General features: G+C 37.8%; 1 protein-coding gene across 1 annotated transcript; it reads left to right on the forward strand.

Moving 5' to 3' along the window:
• LOC132139604 (microtubule-associated protein 1B-like) lies at positions 1-24,318 on the forward strand. Its single transcript, XM_059548076.1, has 7 exons — positions 1-312; positions 2,648-2,749; positions 13,156-13,238; positions 15,911-16,051; positions 16,212-21,426; positions 21,611-21,843; positions 21,981-24,318. Exons 1-7 carry the CDS (start codon positions 126-128, stop codon positions 22,134-22,136), a joined length of 6,117 nt encoding a protein of 2,038 aa, XP_059404059.1. The 5' UTR covers positions 1-125; the 3' UTR covers positions 22,137-24,318.
• The last annotated feature ends 1,996 nt before the right edge of the window (positions 24,319-26,314 follow it).

Here is a 26,314-nt window from a genome sequence, read left to right on the forward strand (position 1 = left end):
CTGAGGATATAAAAGCCTGGGCCACTCCTTCTGCGCCCGCTGCACGGCTTCAGACAGCAGCTCACTTCAGACAGACAGAGTGTGCGAGTGTGTGTGAGTGAGTGAGTGAGTGAGTGTCTGAGAGAATGGCGACGCTAGTTGGTCCTGTAGAAACTCCAGCACCCTTCGGAGGTGTCAGTAGCAGCAAGAACATGGCATCACCCACGGCCTCCACACATCACTTCGACGAGAGCAAATATTACCTGCTGGTGGTCATTGGGGAGCTGGTCAAAGACGAGCATCTGAAGTGTGCCATTGCGGACATTGAGAAAGGTAGCGCAGCTGACACGAATAACGTGCAATGCTTTAGTGCCATTTACCCCATTAATCTATTTTAAATGATTTCTGGATGCGTATGCCTTCTGCAGTTGCCTTTTCAAGTTAAATAATCTAACCTTGAACTCACTTTTGGGTTGAAAAGGTGATTTGAATGGAGGAATCTAGCCACAAAATTCTGCTGACTGCAAGAAACTTTCCATGCATCATGTTATTGGATTTCTTTGTGGTGTGAATAGATGGAAACTGTAGCGCAACCCCTCCCTGTTAGTAGCTGGCGAGTGTCATCAAAGCGGTTATATCGCGCCACCCCGCTTCCCAAAGACACCATCAGCACCACCACCATCAGCACCATCACTGTTTTCGCAGGGCGTGCTGCTCTGCCCGATGATCCAGTTGTTGTTTTTGGCCAGACGAACTGTCTTACTTGTGTTGTGGGCTAGGATGATTCAGCACGCATATTTATAGTGCGTCGATCAGTGAGGCTCATCGCTCGTTTTGCGGGTTGGAGGGTCGTTATGGAGCATCGATCCGCTCTGCAGTCAGGATGTGCACCAGCACAATCACCTTGGGTCTGCGTGGATTTGAAGTTTCTTTGTTTCCCAAGCTCGTGTTTTTCTCACTAGCCTATATTCCTGTCTTGTTTTTGCGATTCATGTAGGAATCACCCTAAATAACAATTTCAGTAAATAATTCATTCAGTTTAATCGAGTTAATAAATCATATGAAATAGCTAGCTGTATTGTATAGCTAGCAACAGTTGCGTTGTATGGCACTTCACCAGACCGAGAGACATTGTTGCTGCTCATCCTGATTTATTTCCATCCTCTTACATTCTGCTCACTCCTTTCTGGTCCGACACCGGCTTGTGGGCGTGGCTCGGTCCGCACTGCAGTCCCTACGGAAAGTCAGAAGGCCCCGTGTTCCTGATAAAAAGGGTGTTTCAGTTTAGTGATGGGACGTTCGAGTCGTTTCCGCTAACCGGTTCTTTTCAACAGCTCATTTAAAAAACAGATTCAAGTCTAGACGTAAAAAAAAACGTTTAGACGTAATTAGGCTACGTCTTCACTTGGTCCTGCATCCAAATGTTACAGTAAAGCAATATGTAGCTATAGGCTCATATTGTGTTTTTATTACTAGTAACATGTGTGTCCGTTGAGCTAGTTGCAATGAAGCCCTATTAGTTAAACCTTTTGTGTAGGCTATGTGTTGATAAAACTGTCAAACGTATTTCCAGTAGGCATAAGATTTAACATTTCTGGGATTTGGATATTAAATTTGAACCCCAATCAGGTTGACTAGCACTAGATAGCTCGGTTCAATGAGTTCACGATTCACTCCGGTGAATCATTCAGAGCGATTTGGTTCAACTGATTCATTAAAAAAGATCCGACTCAGAAGATCGAGTTGAATGAATCAGATAGTGATAGTTACTTTTGTGGATTATCAGGGAATCATAATCCCTTTCGAGTGTGACAATGCGCAAGAATAAGACTTTATGACTCCTTTCATCTGCTTCTCATCTCACTTTGATGATGTCTCTGCTTCCATACTGAACAATGTACAGATGTTCAGAATTGCTTGTTACCAGGTTCACCTTACTGGAAGCTTCACTGCTGTTTATTGTGATAAGCAATAGGCTACTAAATTGAATCGTGTAGAACTTTATAAGTAAATGAGATTGGGCAATTTTCTGAATTCTAAACAACCAATTAACAAAGCCAAAAATGGAGGTGAAAATAGCAAAGCAGCACTTTAAAAGGGAAGCTATAAAGTCTCTGTTGTAATACTTGTCTTGAAGGCAGTTGTGGGTGTAAAGGAAATATAGGGGTAATATTCTTTCGTGGGAGCTAACTATGCTATCATAAAAACAAAAGCTGTTTGTCATGAGCAATGTGAACAACCTTCTTAACATTTACCATTCAGAGGCAGATACTGTAGCATAGCACTTCATTCTGATCTCAAGAAATGTTCTCTTCAGCACACAATTTCTCTTCTGGCTAACCATTGATCAAAAAGAGAATTAGCACAGATGTCTGGTCTCAGAACATTTCATAGATATTTCCATACATTGATTGACTTTTGTGTGTGAACCAGCAGAGCATGGCATTTAGTTGTGAACTTAGTGATGATACTGGGCTTCAATTCAATATATAGGAAAGATCTAAACCTCAATTTGATTTTTTGAATACCTTCCCTTTTAGACTAATCCATAGTACAGTAAATTATGTTATTTCAACATGCCCAATTGAGTTTCAGATCTCTCCCTAGCGATGATCTGTAAAAAGTGCAACATATTTTGTGTTTTCACACTTTGCCCTCTGATTTGCAGGAATTCGTTCATGGGACACAAACCTGATTGATTGTAACCTAGACCAGGAGTTGAAGCTTTTTGTTTCACGACACTCTGCCAGGTTTTCAGCCGACGTGAGAGGTAGGCTGAACATGATCTGCTCACTTCTTATCCCTTAGCTAGCTCAAAACTCTTACATAGCAATTTATGATAACCTAATATTAAATATTTAAAACACCAGCAAGCCCAAAGTTCAATAGTGGTACATTAAAGAGTAATTTTGTACTGTTTATTTTCCCAATATAAAAATTTGCATTACCATGATGTAGCAAAATTTCTCATTTGTTACAAGGTCATTAAAACATCTTAAAAAGCAGTTTGAAAATCTGCTTAAAAAATCTACTGTCTATAAATTTAGACAGGAAAAGTCCAAGTGACATCATTTCAGTGCCACCTAAATCAGCATGGGGATGAAAGATGTGACAATCACTTCAGCGGTTTGGTGCCTGAATCTGTCTGCATTACACCTGTCATCATGGTTTGCTCTGTGACTCTTCTGACCATCCCTATCACAACAGCAAAATGTTTTGTTATGTAATGTCATGCTTCAGCTGTTAAGTAAATGTGTAGTGAGTCTTATCAGCTAATTAGCATGTAAACAATGGTGAGATAACCAGTGTTCAGAAATGTAGTTTCTTATTTCTTTTAATCTTTAACCCTCTTCTTTGTCTAAAGTCAGCTCATATTTGCTATTACATTATGATTTTTTTGTGAGTTCTTGATTCATTATTTTGATGGAGATAAGAGGTGGGATAGACGGTCTGCCTGAAGCTCTGTCTGGATCAAACCCTGTCCCTGGTGTCCACTCCCTGCAATCTCGCTCTGTCTGTCTGCCTCTGGATCTTTTGTTTCCTCTATTTTCTCCTTTTTCCTCTCTCGTGCTGAATTGCTGCAAGGGATAAAAAGCTATATATAAGATAATTAGCTGAAAAATGAATGACAATGAGTTTGTCTCCTTTTGAACTCAAGGCTTCACACATAGGGTTTCAAATGCAGTCAGACCTGTACAGTAGAATAAAATATAATTTTTTCACAAAACAGCAGGAAATTGTGGGAGTTTAACCATAATGGAAATATCTTCCAGAGAGACACTCAGTCTGCTAAAGTAAGCAAATGATGAGCCAACACTGACCTTTAATGATTGAAATGTAATCTGTGCTTGAACACACACACGCACACACACACACACACACACACACACACACACACACACATACACACAAACAGCACTGTAGCTTAATAGCACAATAACTTACACTCACCATGACTGTCTCCTTGATTATATATGTTAGTACAAGAAGCACTTGGGAGTCTTCCGGTATATCCATTAGGCAGCAAAGCTCATTACTTTGATGAGATCTTTGAAATTAAGTCTGGAGTTCTTATTTACTCATCTGAGTGGCTGTTGGAGGAGGACAAAACATGAATATATCATTGGCTGCTAATCCCCCCTTTAGGATAAATATGACACATGTATGTGTTGGTTCATTTCCATAATCAGATTAATTGCTCGATGGGTGGCTTTATACAAAGCTTTTTAGAAAATTAACAGAGGAATTTGCATTGTGCCACTTTGACCACTAAGCCTTCTAAGTGCAAAGCCATAAACTGTCCACCATAGACAAATACCTAGTGGATTTATTGATAATTGCTTTAATCCAGCCTCCCATCCTTTTTTTACAGCAATTAAAATTGTATAACTTTTCTTGTTACTTTCAAAGGATTTTCATTTAATTTAGTCTTTAATAGTTTATTAAATATAATAGGGTTGCAGGATATTTATCTGTTGAACTGTCCTACAGGTTTTTTCTTGGAGGGTTAGACAGATAAATGGGGCCAGGGAGAGGTTTGGGTTATTACTAGTTAGCAGGGTGCGGGGCAAAATATAAATCATTTAACAGCCTGTGAAGAGTATACAGGGAGACTCACATACACACATATATTTACATTTATTTATTTAGTAGATGTTTCTATTCAAAGCAGTGCACAAATGAGAAACATTAAGATCAAACTAAGAAAAAATATTGGAGTGTGCAATTTTTTTGAGAAATAAGAATGCAAGAACATGGTTATTCACATAATTCACATGGATAAAGGACAGACAAAAAAAAAAAAAAGCCACAAACAGAAAATCATCTATTTTTGATTAACTCCTTTATACAAAACACCATCCCAATGCCTTTGAAATGCTCAGAATCCCCATCAGAATCGCTAACAGAAGATGAGTCACAGTGCCAAACTCTGAAAAGAGATTACAATAAAAAATAAAATAAAAAAGATGAGAAAGCACTTGAAAGGATGCTTGAGGAAGAATTATGAGGGAAGTAATATGTGTCTGTGAGGCTCAGGAGATAAAAGGAACATGGAGGATCCCTTTGCTTCTGAAGTACTTCAGGGCCTTTTGAGGATAAACATATGGTAGCTGAACTTTGACTTTTCCATTGCTTTGAGTCGAGACTAAGGCTTAAATTTTGCCTGGAGGTTCAAAATGAGATCAGATATCATAGTCCAGCAGATTCGCACAGCATTAGACAGTGCAGTATGTAATCAATAATAATGAATCTGCTTCTGTAATGTAATCAATAAGCACTTAACAAATGACTGCACGGTCTACTGTATATTCCAATGCAGTCTTTTCATCTGGAATTATGCAGTATTATTAATATGAACAATATTTATTATATATTATTATATACTGTATATACAGTATATATTAATATATACTGGCTATGTTATACATTATTATATCATAATATAAAGTATGGTACTACTTTGTTTAAAACGGTTTCCTTCAACAACTTGACAATCTAAAGGAATAGTTCATCCAAATATTTTGTCATTAAATAAAGGTAACTTTAATAGTTTTGATTCTACTTCTATTTCTATATTTGAGGCCTTTGGGAGATGCTTTTATCAAATTTAATTCACAGCCATGGTTTATAGACAGCAACCATGCAATTCTAAACATATTGTGAGTAAAAGAACACTAGCTATAATTAATATAGATAACAGTTAAAGAGCAGTTTATGTCATGATTAGAATAGAGTACTACAGGTATGTATTGAATGAAGCTTTTTGTGCAACATGCCATTTGGTCAAAGAGGATTCTGTGGTAGTTTTTAGTGTCAGTGTTGTGTTTTTGTTAATGAGACTATGGGAGTTAATGTTTTTAAGAGGAACTGTGATGGGGGAGACCGGGTATGGTTGTAACTTTGGGAGAGTTGTAACAACAACAATTCTACCAGTAAGTCAAGTCAAGTCACCTTTCTTTATATAGCGCTTTATACAAGACAGATTGTGTCAAAGCAGCTTTACAGTGTTAAAACAGTAAAAATGTGTGCTGATAATGCAAGAGGACAATATAAAACAGTCAGTTTATCAGTTAAAGTCAGTTCACTGTTGATTAGGGATAAACTAGGAGTCCTATGAACATTTCATTATTTACCCACTTCCTCCCAGATCCTATATGAATGATTGTCAAGGTTCTAAATAGGTACATGCAGATATTATAAGAGCAAATGACCAAATCTATATTTTGTTTAGTACATAAACTGTTGCAGACAGTGCCGTCGCTCCCTACACGCAGAGTACGCAGTCTGCGTAGGGCACCAACTCCCAGAGGGGGCACCATCCCAGTTGCTCAAAAAAAAAAAAAAAAAAAAAACCTTCCGCCATTCTCCCATCCGCGCTCGCGACCGCTTGGACCTCATGTTTTCGGCTGAATGTTCATAATTGATGGATGAACATCTATGTCCGGGTAAAGGACATCAGCGATCCGGCGCAGAGAAAAGAAAACTAAAGAAAGTAAAACAATAATACAAAAAAAAAAAAAGTTGGCTTGACGTTAGATGTTCCAGAGTCTCAAATTTAGGGACCGTCTCTAAAGTTACATGTGATATTGTTATACACTTTTCTAACGTCAGTAGCATTTGAGGAGAATGACTTGAGTCATAAAAACAACTGTAATTGTTCATCTAGGTGTCAGCTATATTGCACAATTGAATTGAATGTTGGATATTTATTCAAACAAACTGTAAATCATATGTAAATTATGCTACTTTTTCACATGGGCTCAAACGCAAATTTGAAACTCAATAGCATTTGAGGAGAAAGACTTGCAGTCATAAAACAATTGTAATGTGTTCATTTAGGTGTCAGCTACAATGCACACCTTATACATTTTTAATATATATTAAAATAAATTATAAATCATTTAGGTAAAAAAATAGCCCCATTTTTCACTTTCAGGCACATTCCTGTGAGGGTTTTTTTTTTTTTTTTTTCTTTTAAGAAAATTACCCATGGTTTTAACAATAACACCGCAAACCATAGTTCTTGTTGCCATGGTAACTGCAAATTAACCATGGTTTTGTTACTTCAAATAATAATTTACAAAGTATATAATATTTTTTAAAATAAAAATAAAATATTAATATACTGTAATATTTTTTTGATGTTGTTGTTGCTATAAAAAAGAGCTAAGCCATCAATAGCCTTTAAAATGACTTAAAATGCATTATATAAAAAAACAATGAGGCAATAATGATTGGTTAATAATAAAACTGTTAAAATACATAATGTAGGCAAATACAAAATAAACAATTTATGTACGTTATTACAAATGCCTGCAAAGGGAGCCAGATGCCATGTAATTGCTTCTGTTACACTTACAGGACAATCAGATCCTTGTTTAGGCTACTGACCAAACATTTCATTCAAATATGCACTTAATCTTTCATTTTTGGCCACCTTTTTGCTATAGATGACACAGCCTTTATAATTTCTTCAACAAAAAACATGCATATCACAACCCTTACAAAAAAAAACCATGGTTTTATCATAGTAAAACTGCTTAATTTCCTTTTGCATGATTTCTTAATGCTTGAGATTATAAAATAAATTAGAGTAATAATAAAGTTATAGCCACAGGTAAATGTCGAGAGCTACAATTGTAATTTGAAAAAAAAAATACAATTTATTCATTTAGTTTTTTATTTGATTAAAGTTATTTTTTCACCCCTATAGTAGGTGTTTTTTTCATCATCATATTTGAGGAAGGGGGGCACAACAATACAATCCTGCTTAGGGCACCCATTTGGCCAGCAGCGGCCCTGGTTGCAGATACAACCATTTAACTTACATTAGAATACATTTTAGATTATCAGGCAAAATGTGATGCATTTTTAAACTACTAATTTCAAACCAATATGCGAATACAGCAAAACATTGGATGACAGGGGTGGGGTTAGTTGTGACACATCTTAGCATCCCTTACATGCAACTGAGAACTTTCATGTTGTATATAAGTGAGCCATTTGGCAGTTCAAATCCAAAGGAAGTGTGGGTAAAATGTGCCCTATATTCTCTGGAGCCAACAAGCCTGCACTCCTGGGTTTAAAACATTGATATATCCTTGTTATATCTATGTTCTTTACCTAGGTACACTGGAGTTGAGTGTTCATTATGCATAAATGCCGTTAAGGACGTTTGTTCAATTAGTCTGATTTACACACACACACACACAAACACACACACACACACTGAACTGAAGTGACATTCAGCCAAGTATGGTGACCCATACTCAGAATGCATTTAACCCATCCGAAATGCACACACACAGAGCAGTGAACACACACACACACTGTGAGCACACACCCGGAGCAGTGGGCAGCCATTTATGCTGCGGCGCCCGGGGAGCAGTTGGGGGTTCGATGCCTTGCTCAAGGGCACCTAAGTCGTGGTATTAAAGGGGGAGAGAGAACTGTACATGCACTCCCCCCACCCACAATTCCTGCCGGCCCGGGACTCGAACTCACAACCTTTCGATTGGGAGTCCGACTCTCTAACCATTAGGCCACGACTTCCACATGAACTGACCACTGAACTGTGGTCAGTCATTGAAAGTGAGACATTGTTTTGTATTGCTCTTTTAGTTTCAGTAAGCCTGTTTTTAAAGCATACCTCATGGTGTTTTTTTGTTTTTTTCTTTGCTTTTTTGTCTAATTGTTACAACTTACCCCAGAATGTTTTACAAGATTGTAACAAAAGCACATCATATATTTGACATCAACTTATAAGGGCTTTGATATTCTTGAATAGGTTTGTATCTGTGCCTTTTGTAGTAAACAAACTCAAAAATTCAGCGAGTTACAGATGCAGAAACAAAAACTGTTACAACCATACTCTGTCTCTCCCTAAGTGGTATTGATATTTCTAACTATTCATATGTGTTTTCGAAAGGGCTCTGCTATGCCCTTTTCAAAGTCCTATTTTGGCATCGAAAGGACAGGACAGAGTTGGAGAGAGACAAAGTGAGGTAGAAAGTTAAGTTCGTGTTCATGGCATTGTGTTTGTGTGGATTCTTTGTGTGTGTGTTGTGTTGAGTGTCATTAGATGAGGCTGCCTTCCCAAAGGGGGTTTAGTCTGTATTAGTATCAGAGACAGTGAGAGTTAAGATCAGGACAAGAGGGGTGCAGGACTGGTTTGGGTAAGTGTGGCAACACAAAACTAGTGTAAGTTAAACAATACTGTGGCTGACACATCTGCCCCCACTATCAAACTGGAATGGAAGCATGCAGCCCAGATTGTAGCTGACAAATCAAATCAAATCAAATATGACTGCTTTAGCTTACTAAAAGCTGTAAGTTTGTGGTTATGTTACATATCTTGTGAGAAAAGACTTTTATATACATCGTCACTCATATATTTACAGTCGAGTTCACACTTGGGTTTGTGCTACTGTTATGTTCGCATAAATTCATACACTGACTTTAATCTTCACATATTCCCACGATCACCACTTCAGTTATCACACACACACACACATACACACACACACACACACACACACACACACACACACACACACACACACACACACACACACACACACACACATACACACACACACACACACACACCATAATAGGTTTAATTATAACATCTTTTATTTACTTTCTATCTGTATATTTGTCACTTTGTGTCTTTGTTCGTGCTGTGAAGTTTCTTGCTTGTGGCATCTTCCGTGTTGGATCTGTCGAGGGTACAGCAGACAAGAAGGGTCAAAACGCTGGTGGCGGTTCGTAAATGCTTAAGACAGGAACTTTTCGCGAGCTGCTCATGGGGGAATCTTCTTCCGACTGGACTGTCCAAAGAGGATTTTGTTTTGGGGAGGGGGAATTAGGGAAAATGTCTTTGATTTATATGTTGATTGTTTACCATTAAGTATAATGCATATAATAAGTGCCATTGCACCGAGCACATCACACTCTATCACTATTATTAACCATTCATCCATGCTTCTTTTTCCACTCTTCTGTTTTCCCACTAAAAGTTTAACAGATATATTTACTTATCCATATAGGCTTTCTATGAACTTGATTGAACTATTCACACTTTATATCATTACCACAATTTGTCACAATCCCCAGCCCTAACATGCAGTAATGCTTTTAAACACATTTGACAAGCTAGTTGATAAAAACAACAACAACCGATTAACTATCAATACTGATTGGCACAAATTTCGAGTATGAGTTACCAAATATCAAAATGTTATGACATTCACTGTCACATCCTTACTCAGACAGTTTTTTGTTTGTTTGTTTTTTGCACTTTTCTGCTTGATTTGTTATCAATTTTGGCAGTTTAGTACCCCATTTCTTTTTTCCAGACAATAACTGAACATTTTCAGCAGCAATAATCTGCAAAATTTGGGAGATCTGTTCAGTTCAATGGCACTAATACTGTATGGCTAACTTCTGGATTGACGATGTGTCGTGAAAACACTTTATTCCAGAAAAGTCGCTCACCCACTGCTGCATGGAGTTGTACAGCTGCAGCTCACATGCATGAATGTTGAGTTGTGTCTGAACTAGCTGATGCACAAAATCAGCACCCCGATAAAGAGTTTGACTGGCACAAAGTACTTTATGTATTTTGAAAAAACAAAAATATTAATCTTAAATTTATTTAAATACAAAAAAAAATTAAAATACATTTGATTTTTTTTTTTTTTACAAAGGCTTTAAAATTCTAAATAGTATTTTGTATTTGAAATACGTATTTTAATTGCATGTATCTTAAATACTACACATCATTGTGAGAGGGATAAATTACCGGTAAATAAAAAAAGGAATTTAAATTAAAACATTTACACACACTGATATTGTTCCATACCTGTATGCCATTCTTTTTACTGCTGAACACAAAAGGAAATATTTAAAAAAAATGTTTAAACTGTATTAGCCTATAAAATGGGTCCAAAACAACAGTGTGGGGGGGGGGGGGCATTTCAATGTCAGGTTTGGAAAATCAAGGTATGGTGGGGAATCATTTCATCCTAAAAGCTCCATTTTACTCATCCATGTGAATAATAGTTGGTGGCAGCACCTACATTATCCAAGGGCAGAGGAAAACTATTGACCGTGATGCAATTTGTTTGAACTGTAGTTCGCATCACTGATTCTAATAAAAAAATGTATCTTCATCTCTTTGGAGTTCCTGACAGTAGCTGTTTTTGTCACATAAATGGACTTCCCCCCTGGTGTGAGGCTGGCCCTGTAATCTTTTCTGCTTGCGTGAGTCTGGGTGTGTGCTGTGCAGTTGGAATAGCATTCATGACAGGTTACTGCCACCTCAGCCATTTTAGGAGACCTGCCCGGATTTAGAGGAGTAAAGAGAAAATAAATTAGGTTAAAAGAGATTAATTCATTACCAATACACAGATTTCTATGTTCTGAAGAATATCTGCAGCTAAACTAGAGCAGAGAGTACTGTAGTGAAATGACTGCAACACCTCAAAACACCCCTGTAGAGAAGAAGTACATCAAGTATGCTCCACTTGCTATGCAGATGTCAATTTCAGCCAAGTCAGATGCATTGTATTTCCCTTGTTTAATTCATTCTTCCATCCCATAGCTCCTCCCTCCCATCTTCATACGGACCGCGATAAAGCAGATACTCCCAAAGGAACTCTAGATCCCACTGCTAATGATCAAAAAGAGATTGGCATGTATTGGGATGTGGAGTCTCAGATATGCTGCATACCTACTTTAAAATCACTTTTTTTTTGGGAGCAGATGCATGTAAAATGTAATATGAAACACTTTTTTACACTAATTAATTTCCCTTGGGAAAAGCCTCACACATTTAATTGTTGTTGCCCTCGTCTGTCCACATTATTTCTCTGAAATACTACTAAACATGAGCTGACTGAGTCAGTCTATGTAATCTTTAAAATGTTTTGTCTGTATACAGATATATTTTGTGGAGAGCTTTAAGAAAAATAAAGAAATGCTGGGGAAATAATGATGAGGGAATATGGAAAGGAATCAATTCAGAGCGTTAATGATAACTCTGCAGGTGGGAAACACACTGTAATTACTTACACTGCTCGAGAGAGCCACCTGGATTTATGCACACACACACATACAGACTCCTACAAACATACTACGTCCAAATGAGAACAGTCCTTAATACCCACACAGAACCTACAGATATATCAAACAGGTTGATGAGAGGAAAATAAATATATTTTTTGTAGACCCCTCTGAGGTTTAGGTAAGACATTGGGTCACATTCACTAACTGCATAGTTTTTACCAACACAGAAAAGGCTCTTATGCAAAGTTTCCAAATGCATATACATTTCTTCTCAACGTCAGTGTATCTGGACTATTCTAAATTAAGGGAGCATGTGCCTGCAGTTAGTAATACCATAATACATCCTACCAAATCCAGAACAGTGAGTTTAGGAAGTTTATAGTTCAAACTTATTTATGAATCATGCAATCTGTGTGAGTGTGTTTGCATGCAGGTTAACACACTTTAGTGAATGAGACCCAATATCTGCATTGTAAATTCCTTGGTGCACCAAAGCATGTAGCTTTTTTACAAAAAATGTTGGCTGTGGTGTGACCAGTCATGTAAAAGTTTGTGCACTGTTAAGTGCAAATGGAAAAATTGTGTGTGTCCTCTTGTGTAATTTTCAGCACTTTTGGAGTGCCCTGGCACTGAACCTTTATAAACAACCTCAGAGGGGGGATTATGAGGCAATGAACAACAATTGTTGAATGGGTGATGAGGCTGATGTTACAGAAGGGGCTCACTCACCTCTGCAGTAATAGCCAACACTCTAGTGCTGACAGTGACAGACTGATTCCTGCAAGCTTACAGGCTCACTGCTTCTGGACAGCTTGATGAATTTATAATAGGATCAATTCACAAAGACAGAGTTCGGAAGGTTGAATTAATTGTGAGCCATTTGGGCAGGGGGATTGTATTGATAGTATTTTGTCATATACTAAAAACCGGAAAAAACTGGAAGTTTCAAATTTCAATACTTTATTCAGAATACAACATAGATGACATATCAAATGTTTAAATTGAGAAAATGTATAATTTTAAGGGGAAAATAAGTTGATTTTAAATTTCATGGCATAAACACATCTCAAAAAAGTTGTAAGTAACATGCCATTTTATTTGCAGGACAAAAGAGTCTGCATCACAAAAGTAATGTTTTGGAGACAGTAGTGCTCATCAACCCTTCAGATGAAGCTGTTAGCACTGAGGTAAACACCCTCTTTGTGTCTCTTTATATTTTTATAAATATATCTCAATGTCTGCTGCTAAAACATATTTTAAAACTGTTTTAGGTGTCTGCTTGTCATAGAAACAAATACCTTATTGGGGATAAGAATAAATGCAGAACAGCTAGTATCCTAGACAAGAACATCATGGTTATAATGTTGGAAACTGTATGAAGAGAACATATGTTGATTGGCCTTATATTAAAAAAAACAATTATATATCTACAAAGATAAAACCTGTTAAATATTTTAATTCACTAATATGCCAGTATTTCAAAGAGTTCAAAAAGTATGTATTGGGTGTGTCAAAGTTGCAGACAAACTCACGAATGCACAACACGCTCAAACACACAAGCTTTGCTTGCAAACTGTGACTGCAGTTTGACTCTGCATTAATAATATGGGAGAGCACTGCAGGTCTGTGCCCGGTTGCATGAAAATCCTTAAGTGAGGGTTTCCCTGAGGGAGAAAAAATCCCTGAGTTAAGGGATTTCATTAAGAGCGTTGCAAGAAACCTCTTAACTGTCACCCTTACCTAAGTGTTTATACTAAGCATTTCACAGTAGTATCTGACAATATACTGCAAAGATCGCTGCGGTTGCTATAGTTACTACCTCTAAAGGTAAACCGAACATAACGAACCACAAAGCCAAACCCTTGCTAAAATCACACTTGTATTAATATATTTTTGCTATGGAGAGTACAAACATAACAGAAAACAAAAAAACGTAAACCAAACTGGACAGAGGACGAAAAGGCAATTATTGTTTTCGTAAGTGGTTATAGAGCATCACAGTCCCGCCCACAGCCGGTGCCGGAAGTAAAAATTCAATACAATTTCTGCATTGACATCTGGGGTATAAGCCATAAAAACGTAATCATACATGGTAGACTTAAAACCAGCTACGGCTGTACTAAGCGATAGTATATGCTCATATAAATGCAAAAGGATCATGGGGCACTAACCTTGTTTTGATATAAATGCCTTTTATTCGCGATGTCTTGGCTAAGTACTTCATTACGCACAATCCTGAACAATCCCACAGTGATGCATCTGATTGGTGGAGCTCGTGTAACCGTCTGGTTAAACCCCGCAAAGGTCCGTGAAGACTGAAGATCATTAATAAAAAAATAAAATAAAAACATGTGTTGCGTTTTTGTACGGTAGACTTATCAGTGCAATCATGATCTCCTTGGCTGCCATGAGAGTTTTGCAGGGAGGTTGGTAACTTTAGTTAGCATTATCGTCCACTTTAGCTAGGCTACTGTAGCCTTCATATGGTATGAGTCATATCAAGCATTTTATAATGCCACTGTCAAAACAATATTTAGCCTAGGCATACCTTTTTATCCATTTACTGAACATTTGTGTAATGGCAACGACATGTGTTGAGGACTGAGCGGTGATTGCAGTCAGGTACAAAGCTCTGCAACATGTTGCTGATATTATTGTTAACCACTTTCACACACGCACACAATATATAAAATACACGATGATAAATATAAAAATCAATACACAATACCTACATAAAACACTATTTAAAAGATTAATACTGAAAGAACTGCTATTACTGCACATTCACTATATAAAATCAAATTCACTGGAGGAAAAAGTTCGCACGGAGGGCCGTCATAAGATTTGGAAGTCGCTCAAAAGGCTCTTTTGCGGTTCCGGTTTCAGTCGAATTCAGTGAGGCGCGGTGGTTTATGGGATGAGTAGTTCCTGCGCTCGAAATGAAAATATGTATACAGTCTTGTACCTTTGACTTTTTTTTTATTTTCTCTTAATTTTTTCACTCAAAATGATATGTTATATGCTTATGAGTTCAGCCGTAGCTGGTTATCCTCACACATGCTCTAAAACTCTTTAGATACAGATTTTTCCGAAAGTCAATGGGAGAAATGAATGGTAAATTTACTTCCGGCACCAAAGCTCTCTCGGGCTGTGGGTGGGACTGTGATGCTCTATAGTAATAAAAATACTTTTCAGCCTTTCATCAACCATTCATCGTCTCCAAGGGATTATTACGATCATTAAAAACATGCCTTGGTATTTCCTCTTCTTCAATTAACACTAAATCAGCCATCGTATTTTGAGTTTAAGTTGACTTAAGGGAGGTGTTTTGGTCCCTTAAATTTATTAAGGTGAAATGGTCACTAAGGACTTTGTAGCAACGCTTAAGGGAACACTTAGATAATTAAAGGGAAAAACTTAATAACAGCCTTAAGTTCCTTAAGGAAACCCTTAAAGTTTTTTCTTGCAACCCAAGTTTCATTAAGGGTACCCTTAACCTTATATCTAAGGGATTTCTTAGCTTAAGGAGTTTCATGCAACCGGGCACTGACCCTGGCAGACTGCTTAGAACAGTCAATGGCAACAAACTGGAAAATGCTGGCCCTGACAGAGAAGAAAGAGGAAAAGATACACAGAGCTAAAGTAATACAATTCAGTAAAACTAAACCTTATAGAAGAGTTTATAGAAAAAAGTGTACTTCTGTTAGCTGAGTACTTCAGATATGGCATTTAAATAATTTAGAATAGCTTTCACATGCTGTGCTGGTTTGTTACAACAAATGCAAGCCATGATTTATTCAGATCAAGTCAGTGTTTAATAAAGATTATAATAGTTTATAAACTTTCTGTCTACACTCAGGTACGTCTGATGGTCTCAGACAAAGCCCACCATAAGCTGCTTCTTCTAGCAGGACAGTGTTTTGAAAATACAGGCGAGCTGATTCTCCAGTCAGGCTCCTTTTCTCTCTCCAATTTCATCGACATTTTTACAGATCAAGAGGTGAGTGATTATTAGCTTTTATTAATATTTATTTATTATATTATTAGTGATTATTTTGCTTCGGTTTGCTTTATTTACCAGATTTGTGACTGCTTTTGAGAAGAGATTCTCAAAAAAAGTAAAATGTTTAGTGAAATGTTTCAATTCATTTGACTCACAGATTGGAGAGCTTCTAAGCACCATACATCCAGCCAACAAAGCCAGTTTAACTCTTTTCTGTCCCGAGCATGGTGACTGGAAAAATTCAAACCTGGATAAACACAACTTGCAGGACTTCATCCACATGAAGCTAAACACCCCAACCATCCTTCCAGAAATGGAAGGTCTTTCTGAATTCACAGAGTACCTGTCAGAATCTGTAGAAATCCCATCCCCATTTGATATGCTTGAACCCCCAACTTCAGGTGGGTTCCTAAAATTATCCAAACCATGCTGTTATATTTTCCCTGGTGGACGGGGTGATTCAGCACTGTTTGCAGTTAACGGCTTCAACATGCTGATTAACGGTGGATCTGATAGAAAATCATGTTTTTGGAAGCTGGTACGACATCTGGACAGAGTGGATTCTGTTCTCCTTACACACATTGGAGATGACAACCTTCCTGGTATCAATAGCATGCTGCAGCGCAAAATAGCTGAACTTGAGGAGGAACAGTCACAGGGATCCACAGCTAACAGTGACTGGACAAAGAATATGATCTCACCTGATATTGGGGTTATGTTTGTCAACATGCCCCAGAACCTAGAAAACCTTGAGCCAAACTACAGGATTAGGAGAAATGCTGAGGAGGCATCTCTCACGCTGCAGTACCTAAACAAGCTGTCTTTAAAGCCTGAACCTCTGCATAGGAATATTGGAAATACAGCAGAACCAATTATACTTTTCCAGAAAATGGGCGTCGGAAAGCTTGAAATGTATGTTCTTAACCCAGCTGAGAATAGCAAGGAGTTGCAGTACTTCCTAAAAGAATGGACTGGTAGTGATAAAGACAAAGCCGCCATCTTGTTACCTAATGGAAAAGAATTAGAGCTTCCAATCTCATATTTGTCTTCCATCTCATCACTGATTGTGTGGCATCCTGCTAACCCATCAGAAAAAATAATCCGTGTTCTCTTTTCAGGCAATTCCACTCAGAATAATATTCTGGAAGGCCTAGAAAAACTTAAACATTTAGACTTCCTCAAATATCCTGTGATCACACAGAAGGAGCTTAATTCAAATTTAGCACCATCACTAAAACAAGCTAAGATGAAACACAAGACAGATAGTAAAGAGAGCCTGAAGTCCACATCAAAACCATCCCCAAGCAAAAATCTCCACAAAGAGTCCAAAGAAGAATCTCTTGAAAAACTAAAAACCTTAAGTAAAACTGACACTGTGGAAACTCAGGAGCCAACACAAAAAACAGAGAAGAAAGAAAAAACACTTGTAAAAAAATTGAAAACAGGGGATAAGGACATTAAAATCAAGACTGAGCAAACACCCAAAATCGACACTCCAGAGAAAAAGAAAGTTGACATTAAACCAAAAACAATAAAGAAAGAAACAAAGAAATCAGTGGAAAAAAGTGAAGTTAGTAAAAAGGCTGAAAAACCCACACCCAAGAAAGAAGAAAATGTCAAAAAAGAAGAGAAGGTGAAGAAAGAGGAGGTCAAGAAGGAAATTAAAAGACGAGACATTAAGAAAGATTCCTTATTAAAGGAGAGCAGAAAGGATGAAAAGAAAGAAACTCAAAAAGATGAAAAAGAACCTAAGAAAGATTTGAGGAAAGCCGGTAGCTTGAAAAAGAATGCCCCTAGCACACCTGAGGTGAAAAAACTGGCACCTAAACCAATGGTTGCAGCACGTGGCAAGGGCCCTGGTAGTCTCGTAAAATCCAAAGAAAAGGCTAAACCCAAGCCCACCAAAAAAGATGCTGGCGAATCAATGGAAGCACCTTCTGTCTTAAGTGCTACTAGTAAAGAACCTGCTGTTGAAACCAGTGTAACAGATGTCGTTGAGGAAGAGAGGTCACTGATGTCTTCTCCAGAAGACCTCACTAAAGACTTTGAGGCTCTGAAAGCAGAGGAGATTGTTGAAGATGATGAAATCCTATCACAGACCAAAATAGATGATTCTGATCAAGGAGAGTTGATTAAGCATGAAGAAATAACTCCTTGCAAAGAGTCTCCAGAAGCAGCGGAGTCCCTGGATGAAGGAATAGCAACCACAGAAGCTGAGGAGGAATGTGCTGGTACTCCAGGAGATCTTGAACCAAATCAAAAAATCAATGGTACCAGTGAAAAATTTGAAGATGAAGGAACAGGGTTGGAAGAGTCATCTGAGATAGGAGACTATGAAGAAAAGGGAGATACAGAGGAAGTGGATGAGCAAGATAGAGTAATATCTAAGTTAAAAGATGACAGAGAGCAAGAAGAGCAGGAAACCAAGAAAGGATCAGATTATGGTGCAGAAGAACCACAATATAGACATGACAAAGAAACTGAGTTGCAGAGTTTTGTTGTAACCACACCATCAAAGGTCTCTGAACCAGTATCTCCTGCTGTTTCTATTCATGATGAAACCCTACCAACGGGTTCAGAAAGTGAGGTTGCCTCTGATGATGAAAATCGAGATGAACCACCAGAAGAATACACAACATCTGGACACACTCAATCTACAATTGAGATCTCAAGTGTTCCAACACCTATGGATGAAATGTCTACTCCAAGAGATGTAATGAGTGATGAGACAATTAATGATGAAAGTGATTCTCCCTCCCAAGATTTAGTTAAGTACGGTATGACTACAGATTATGAGAGAAAGAACATTTCACCTCTCCAAGACCTTCCTGAATTAGATCACTCCAAGAGCAATGCCACTGAGGGGCATGACTATCATGCATCAGCTTCGACCATTTCACCACCATCTTCACTGGAGGAAGACAAATCTGCCAAGGAGTTTTTAGCAAAAGACAAATTCTCTTTTGATTTAAACCAGTTCAGTGCTTCCACTACAACTTTGCCTCTTGTCAGGTCACCTTCCGGTGACCAAAATGTGAATGTTGACCATGTTCATGCAGGTGTATCTTCACCAATTGAACTGGGAACCACATTAGCTGGGATGTCAAAAGGAATGGAATCATACAGTCCAGATGAGAAAACCTTAGAGGGCCCTTTATCTCCTCAGTCCTCAGGTCACACACCTTACTACCAATCCCCAGTGGAGGAGAAAGCTGGCATTCTACCATCAGACAAAACACCTGAGCCCCAGGGTCCTATTATTGTTGATATCACAAGTGACAAGGAATACTCTCCCAGAGAAGCTAGTCCTATTGATGAAGCAGTACCTGTGTCACAAATGGGAAAGAAACAATCACCAAGTTATGAAGCACATTTATCAACCACTTTTGAGGTTGACCACAAGACCCCAAGCCAAACTGACAATAATGATAAAAAGTTAGCAACTGATGACAGCTCTTCAGTTACATCTTTGCCACCAGCTAAAGTACAAAGCCTTTGTGATACAAATCCTTTCACAACATTTAAAGAGGACAGCAAAATGTCCATATCTGAGGGTACCACATCTGGCACTCCAGTTGATGAAGTTGTTGCAGAGGACAAATTTTTTCACATTGCCTCTGCCTCAACAGCGTCACTCGCAACAAGTTCTTTACCAGAACCTACAACAGATGATGTTTCTCCATCACTTCATGCTGAAGTTGGCTCCCCACATTCCACAGAAGTGGATGACACTCTCTCTGTCTCTGTTGTTCAGACTCCGACCACAATGCAAGAAGCAGAAGTTTCCCCATCTAAGGAGGACAGTCCCCGACCTATGTCAATCTCCCCTGATGTTTCCCCTAAAACAGCAAAATTGAGAATGCCACAACGGGAAACACAAACCCCTGAGCAGTCATTGTCAGTTGAGTGTAGACAAGAATCCCCAGAACACTCAATTGCATCGGATTTCAGCAAGCAGTCACCAGATCATCCATTTGTAGGAGGAATGCAGCGTACAGCCACTGAAAATGGTCCAACAGAAGTTGATTACATCCCCTTGGATGGAACCAATCTCATGGGAGAACAGTACAGACCTGGGGAAGATGGGGACAAGGCAGTGCTTTTCAGAGAGTCTGATAGTACCCAGGTTGCTTCTGTTTCCCCGTCAGATGCCTCTCAGTCCACCCCATCAGTTACAACACCCTGCCAAATTGGGGAGCCAAGAGAAGTTTCTTCAATTATAGGGCATTTCTCAGAGTCTGTTACTCCAAAACAGTCACCCCACAATCACTCTCCTTTATCTCCTGACTCATCGCCTGTTCTAGACATACCAAGCACCTCACATGAAGGAACAGATAAAGATAAACCTAGTTCCAGCTCATATTATGAAGATACTGGTATGGATAAAATAGAGGACAGACTAAATCTGGAGAAGACTCTTCCAAAGGCCAGGTCACCCTCATCTCCTATAGTGCCATCTTGTTTTTCTCCAAAGACAGAAGAGCTTAAACCTGGCTTAGGGACAAATCCCTTCACAGCCTCAAAATCTCCCACCAGTCCCAAAATTTCATCTCCAGCTCAACATGATCATACTTCCAATCAGATAGACACTCAAGAGAAGTTTTCCAGCAGCTCCACATCATATTCCTATAGCTGTCAATATGGAGAATCTACTAAAATTTGTGATGGCGGGTCCATAGGGCCAGATACCTCAAAACAAAGCCCACCTGAGTCACAATCAGATGTGGATTTGTGTTTGGTGACCTCCTGTGAATACAGACATCCAAAGACAGAGCTTTCTCCATCGTTTATAAACCCCAGTCCTCTTGAGTACTTCATGAATGAGGAACATCCTTTGGAGGAGGAAAAGCCACTTGCTAGGTCTGGAGGAGGACCACCGCCACCTGGAGGGAAACAGCAAAGCAAGCAGTGTGAGGAAACTCCTCCAACTTCTGTAAGTGAATCAGCGCCCTCTCAAACAGACTCAGATGTTCCTCCTGGCACAGAGGAGTGCCCATCAATAACTGCAGATGCAAATATTGACTCTGAGGATGACTCAGAAACACTACCAACAGATAGGACTGTCACTTATCGTCTTGCAGACCCACCTCCAGTCATGCCCAGAGACCCCGCTCCTGCCGCTCCACATCCTGATGTCTGCATGGTGGATCCTGAGGTCCTTAAGACTGAAGAGGCATCCCAAAAAGATGAAAGAGGGAAGCTAAAAAAGAACATCAGCAGCAAGACTAAGTCATCTGCAACAAAGAGCTTGTCAAAAACAAGTGCAATGAAAGAAACTAAAGTGTCCTCTCCAAAAAAGACTACAGAAGATAAAGATGCCAAAAATGCTACTAATAGCTCCGCATCGAGGGGAGTGAAAAGCAGTACTTCAGGTAACTTTAATTTAATACTCAGAGTTTAAAAATTTGAAAAATACATGTGTACTATAACGTCTTAAAAATTACATTGTTATATGTCTGTAGTTTAGCTTTTAAATAGTTGTTTATCTTTGCTTATAATATCAGAGATTACTGTATTTTTTTTATGTATATATATGAAATTTTTATTGTTGTTAAGGAAGCACTAGGTCCAGCAGTGGAACATCAGTACCTAACTGTCCTCCAATGTATATGGACCTAGTTTACATACCAAATCACTGCAATGCCAAGAATGTGGATGCTGAGTTCTTTAAACGGATCCGATCCTCCTACTATGTAGTCAGTGGTAATGATCCATCAGCACAGGAGCCTAGTAAGGCAGTTCTGGATGCTCTGCTGGAAGGAAAGAGCCAATGGGGAAATAATATGCAGGTACCATTATTCCCACAGTGGCCTGATTCATAATCCCTATATATATATATATATATATTATTATTATTTTTTTTTATATATATATTTATATAAATTGATGTTGTCTGACTTTATGACTTTACATATCATATTGATAGGTTACACTGATTCCAACCCATGATACAGAAGTTATGAGGGAGTGGTACCAGGAAACCCATGAGAAGCAGCAAGATTTGAACATCATGGTTTTGGCAAGCAGCAGCACTGTGGTCATGCAAGATGAGTCTTTCCCTGCATGTAAGATAGAGCTGTGATTATCATGATCTAGATGTGGTAGAGGTTGTATGTTAGACAGCAAACAAATGAAAATCTTAGTACACACATTCACAGAAGCAAATGTTTTGGATCACATTCCACATACTCAATAGAGGAATCAGTGAAAATGTTTCTCAGTAAAATTGTCTAATACTTTTTGAGGTCTCAGGTTGTGAAAAAAGGTTGGATAGACATTGTTGACCACAAAAGACCAATTTTTGTTTGAATCAGACTTCCTTAAACACACAAACAACCAGCAGAAGCTAATCTAAACTAAACAACTGACTAAATGCATACAGGAGTCGTTGGATGAACACTGTACTGAGCAGCTCCAATAAAACTGAACAAACTACAAATGTATTTATTTACAAACACAAATGGATCACTGAAAAAGAACTCATTTTAATGTTTACACCAAAGTTTGAGGGATTGTTTTAATGCCTTATAAAGTTAAACTGAATGTACAACAAGTATAATGCACTTAATATGAGAACAATTAAATGGTATGTATGATCCACGGTTAAATAAATATATCATAGGATGCAAAAGCTATTAAAGATCATATTCCAGCTGCACTGAGTTGCATAAAACATGAATGTGAAGCTTGCTACCTTTGCAATTAAATGCAAAATAGAATATTTAAAAGACTCTCTTAAGAAAAACAAAATCATTAATTATATGCCCATCATTAGTTTGAAATTTCATGAATTTTACACCAGCCTTTTTTAATAGAGTAAAATATTAAATGTTTGAACTCTAAAAAAATTGTATTCATCAATTTGTACTAGTTAATATTTGCATTTATTTATGTTAATGTTTTTATCTGAGCTATGCACTCGTTATATTTATTTGCTTTATTTAATGCCTAAATTATTTATAACAGAAAAATTTGCATTTTTGGCATTCCTATTAAGTTAATCATGAAAAGAGATCTCTAAAATGCAAAACTCTTGTCGATTCAGTTGTCAAAGTTCAACATTTTTGTTTTCTTCTCTTACTCCAAATGGGGTTAATTATCCTTTTAACTGAACATTTCACTCAATGTTGAGAGCTCTTCTGTATGCACTGTTCATCCAAATCTTATCCATCTAAGAAATGTATTTTCTTAGCTTGTCAATGTTGCCAAGAAGAGCCATCAAGATTGTGGTACATTGAAAGTTGAGAAACTGAAAACTTTCCTTTCCTTAGGAATATTTAATAAAATTTCACTGTACTATAATTATAAATAGCTTAGTGACGGAGTAAGTGGTGGGATGATATGTGCATGTGTAATGTATTATCCTTGACATTTCTCTGTGCTTTCTTTCACTAAGAGGAGAAACTCACTCTTTAGTGCACATCACTGCAAGGATATGACGGTTCATGATTGGAAAATCGTGAGCTTGGATCTGGTTTCATGTATCTTAATGTCACTTTTTTAAAACAATAACCATACAGTCATGAAAATACCATCTCACTGAAAGTTGTCAAAGAGATTTGATTCCTATGACGCTACCACAGTATAGAGATTTTACAGTTTACCAGAATCTACTTGACAATACAGGATTATGCTACAGGTTGTGCTGCTACTGCTTGAAATATTTTAATTACACCATTAGAACCAACAACACGTCAACAAAACAAACTACTGAGGAACTTGGTGCCATTGTGGCCCAACTCTTTGCAACAGCTCAGTGTAATAGTAAACTTGATACAACATTTAATAACTCAGAACTGGACACGTCTTAATTACATACTAACAGCAGCAATGGTTAACAGACTCTTCTAGGCACATGCTTCTGCAAAGTGCACTGTTGTTTATCTGCAAGACATCTACATTACTAAATACAACACACACATCCAGTCTATCACTCCCCATCTTTCCTCTGATCCTCTGTAACGCTTCACTTTCTCTCAAATCTTCACAATCCCTCTCATTCTCCTCGCTCACCTTCGGGTGCTAGTAAGAATATGTCTGCAGTTGTGTATGAAATATATATATATACCTTGTGAACTTGCATCTTTCCTCTATTTATTCCTAATCCCATATCTAGAGGATAGTCTCAAGTGAAAGTATTATCTAGTATTTTTTCTGTTGTTTGTGTGCGATAACTCTTTCCAACTATGGGGTGTTAGATGTAAAGGGAACTACACTTAAAAAGAAGGTAAATCCATTCACAATAAATAATTCTGTGGAAAATACATTGTGTTTGAGTATGTTTGAGTATGCACTCCATAAAAAGTGGTTGTGTTGTATGTGGAGGGGATGTGTGTGCTTGTGGTCGCTCACAGGCATTTCTGAGAGTTTAATTGGCTACAAAACAGGCCTGAGCCTTAAGGATCATGTCTGATTCTGGTTAGAGGTCTGGCTCTGACCAAATGTACTCAAAATAAACAGGATTTAGGCAAGGATTGGAGCATTCCATCTTTGACCTTGAAAAAAAAAGTAAAACATTGACCATAATATACAATATATAATAATATAACATAATATATAATATACAATATTGCATGCTTTTATACAACAGCAGAAAACACACTTAAAATGTACTCTTGCAAATAAGATGCATTGCTGTTGTGGTAAATCAAGACTGGTTTGCATTAACATCTGTTTGATTGAGGGAACACAGACTGGTCACTGGCCTGGCAGTCTACCATGCCATCACTGCCCTTATGCCACGGAGGACATTAACTAATGATGACTTGTGCACTGCAGGCATTTTTCAAACCCAGTCAGAACCGTAGCGGTAAATCAAAATGGAAATGTCTAACGGCAAAAGCACCAGAAAAATAACATTGGCTGAAGTTCAAAGCGAGAAGTCTGGGTCACAGCATGCTATTACTTTCATGCATCTGAGCATGATGACAGCAGATCAATGCAAGTCAGATGGGTCATAGATCCTAAAGTGACTTTAGAACAACTGTGGGCTTTAATGTTAAAGGAGTAAAGAAAATATAATGTAAAATATACATACACACATATGTACACACACACACACACACACACACACATATATATACTCTTGTTTTGTTTGGGTTGTTTCAACCCCACTTTGGGTCAAATCTGAACTAACCCAACTATAATGTTACATTTAAAAAAAATTAACCCAAACGTTATGGATATTAAAATATGACAAAACTATTTGAATTGTGTAAATCTGAATTATTGACAAGTGTCAATTAACAACACTGAATATTATCTGGCAATATATAATTTGTTTAGTTTACTTTTGAGTTGGACTTTTTTTTTTGTGCTGACATTTAGACTGCAAATATCCAGTTTTTAATAACACAACTTCAAGTTTTCAAGATGAAGAAGAAAATCAGAACATTAAATATTCTAAAATTCAAAATGCAGAAATTCAGATCACACAGAAAGAAGGTCAGAGGTCATCCACAGGGAAGAGTTGATGTTCTCAGAAATGTCAAATGAAGCATTTTGGCCAATTACTACGGTGACCGGGAGGGGACATTCATTTAGTTTTGTCATGGCCACTAACTCATGGGAACATGAGATCATTTTGTCAAGGTAACAATATCCTTATGTCATGACCATGTGATGTTAAATTTCAAATGTTCAATATTCAAGTGAAAAAAAAAAAATTAAAAACTATATGTTAAATACCACATAGTATTCAATTTTGTTAAATTACACTTGTTTCCCAGCTCTGATGTAGTGTGTTATTGTACATCATGGAATGAGATTTTACTCTCTGTGTGAAACTTCAAAAACCACTTCTTATCTGCTGTGAAACAGAGGTGCAAGTTACAATTTTACACATCACTTTCCTGTTCCTGTGCATGCAGGAACCTTGCATCTTCCTTTTTTGTCACACATTAATTCCCCGTATGTATTGTCAATGGGAAATCCTGGTTAGGGATGAGAGCCGTGGACCCCTGCTTCCTAACCCCTTATCGCACAACAGGGCAATGAAAAACTAAATTTTTGAACATGCAAAATAAAATAAAAACTTCATAAAACCTGACATAAGTCTTCTCTGCACCTATACACACATATTTTTTATGTACAGTTTATGTTATTTTAAATAAGATTACTAAAGCAAATCATCTTGCCTTCTTTTCACACCATGTGCTCCGGGACAATGTATCAGAAAAGTAAGTACTGTCTTCAAATGGTGCTTGATAGTGACTCCTACACCTTATTGAACTGTTCTTTGGCTCCAATCATTAAAAAATA

The sequence above is a fragment of the Carassius carassius genome, chromosome 4 (assembly GCF_963082965.1).
Source record: "Carassius carassius chromosome 4, fCarCar2.1, whole genome shotgun sequence".
Lineage (NCBI taxonomy): Eukaryota > Metazoa > Chordata > Actinopteri > Cypriniformes > Cyprinidae > Carassius > Carassius carassius.

Bases quoted from the DNA above. Each gene is read 5' to 3' on its own strand.
- LOC132139604 (XM_059548076.1), top strand. From the start codon at position 126: ATGGCGACGCTAGTTGGTCCTGTAGAAACTCCAGCACCCTTCGGAGGT. The intron at 16,052-16,211 runs GTGAGTGATTAT...TTTGACTCACAG, and splicing joins ACATTTTTACAGATCAAGAG to ATTGGAGAGCTTCTAAGCAC. The intron at 21,427-21,610 runs GTAACTTTAATT...ATTGTTGTTAAG, and splicing joins AGTGAAAAGCAGTACTTCAG to GAAGCACTAGGTCCAGCAGT.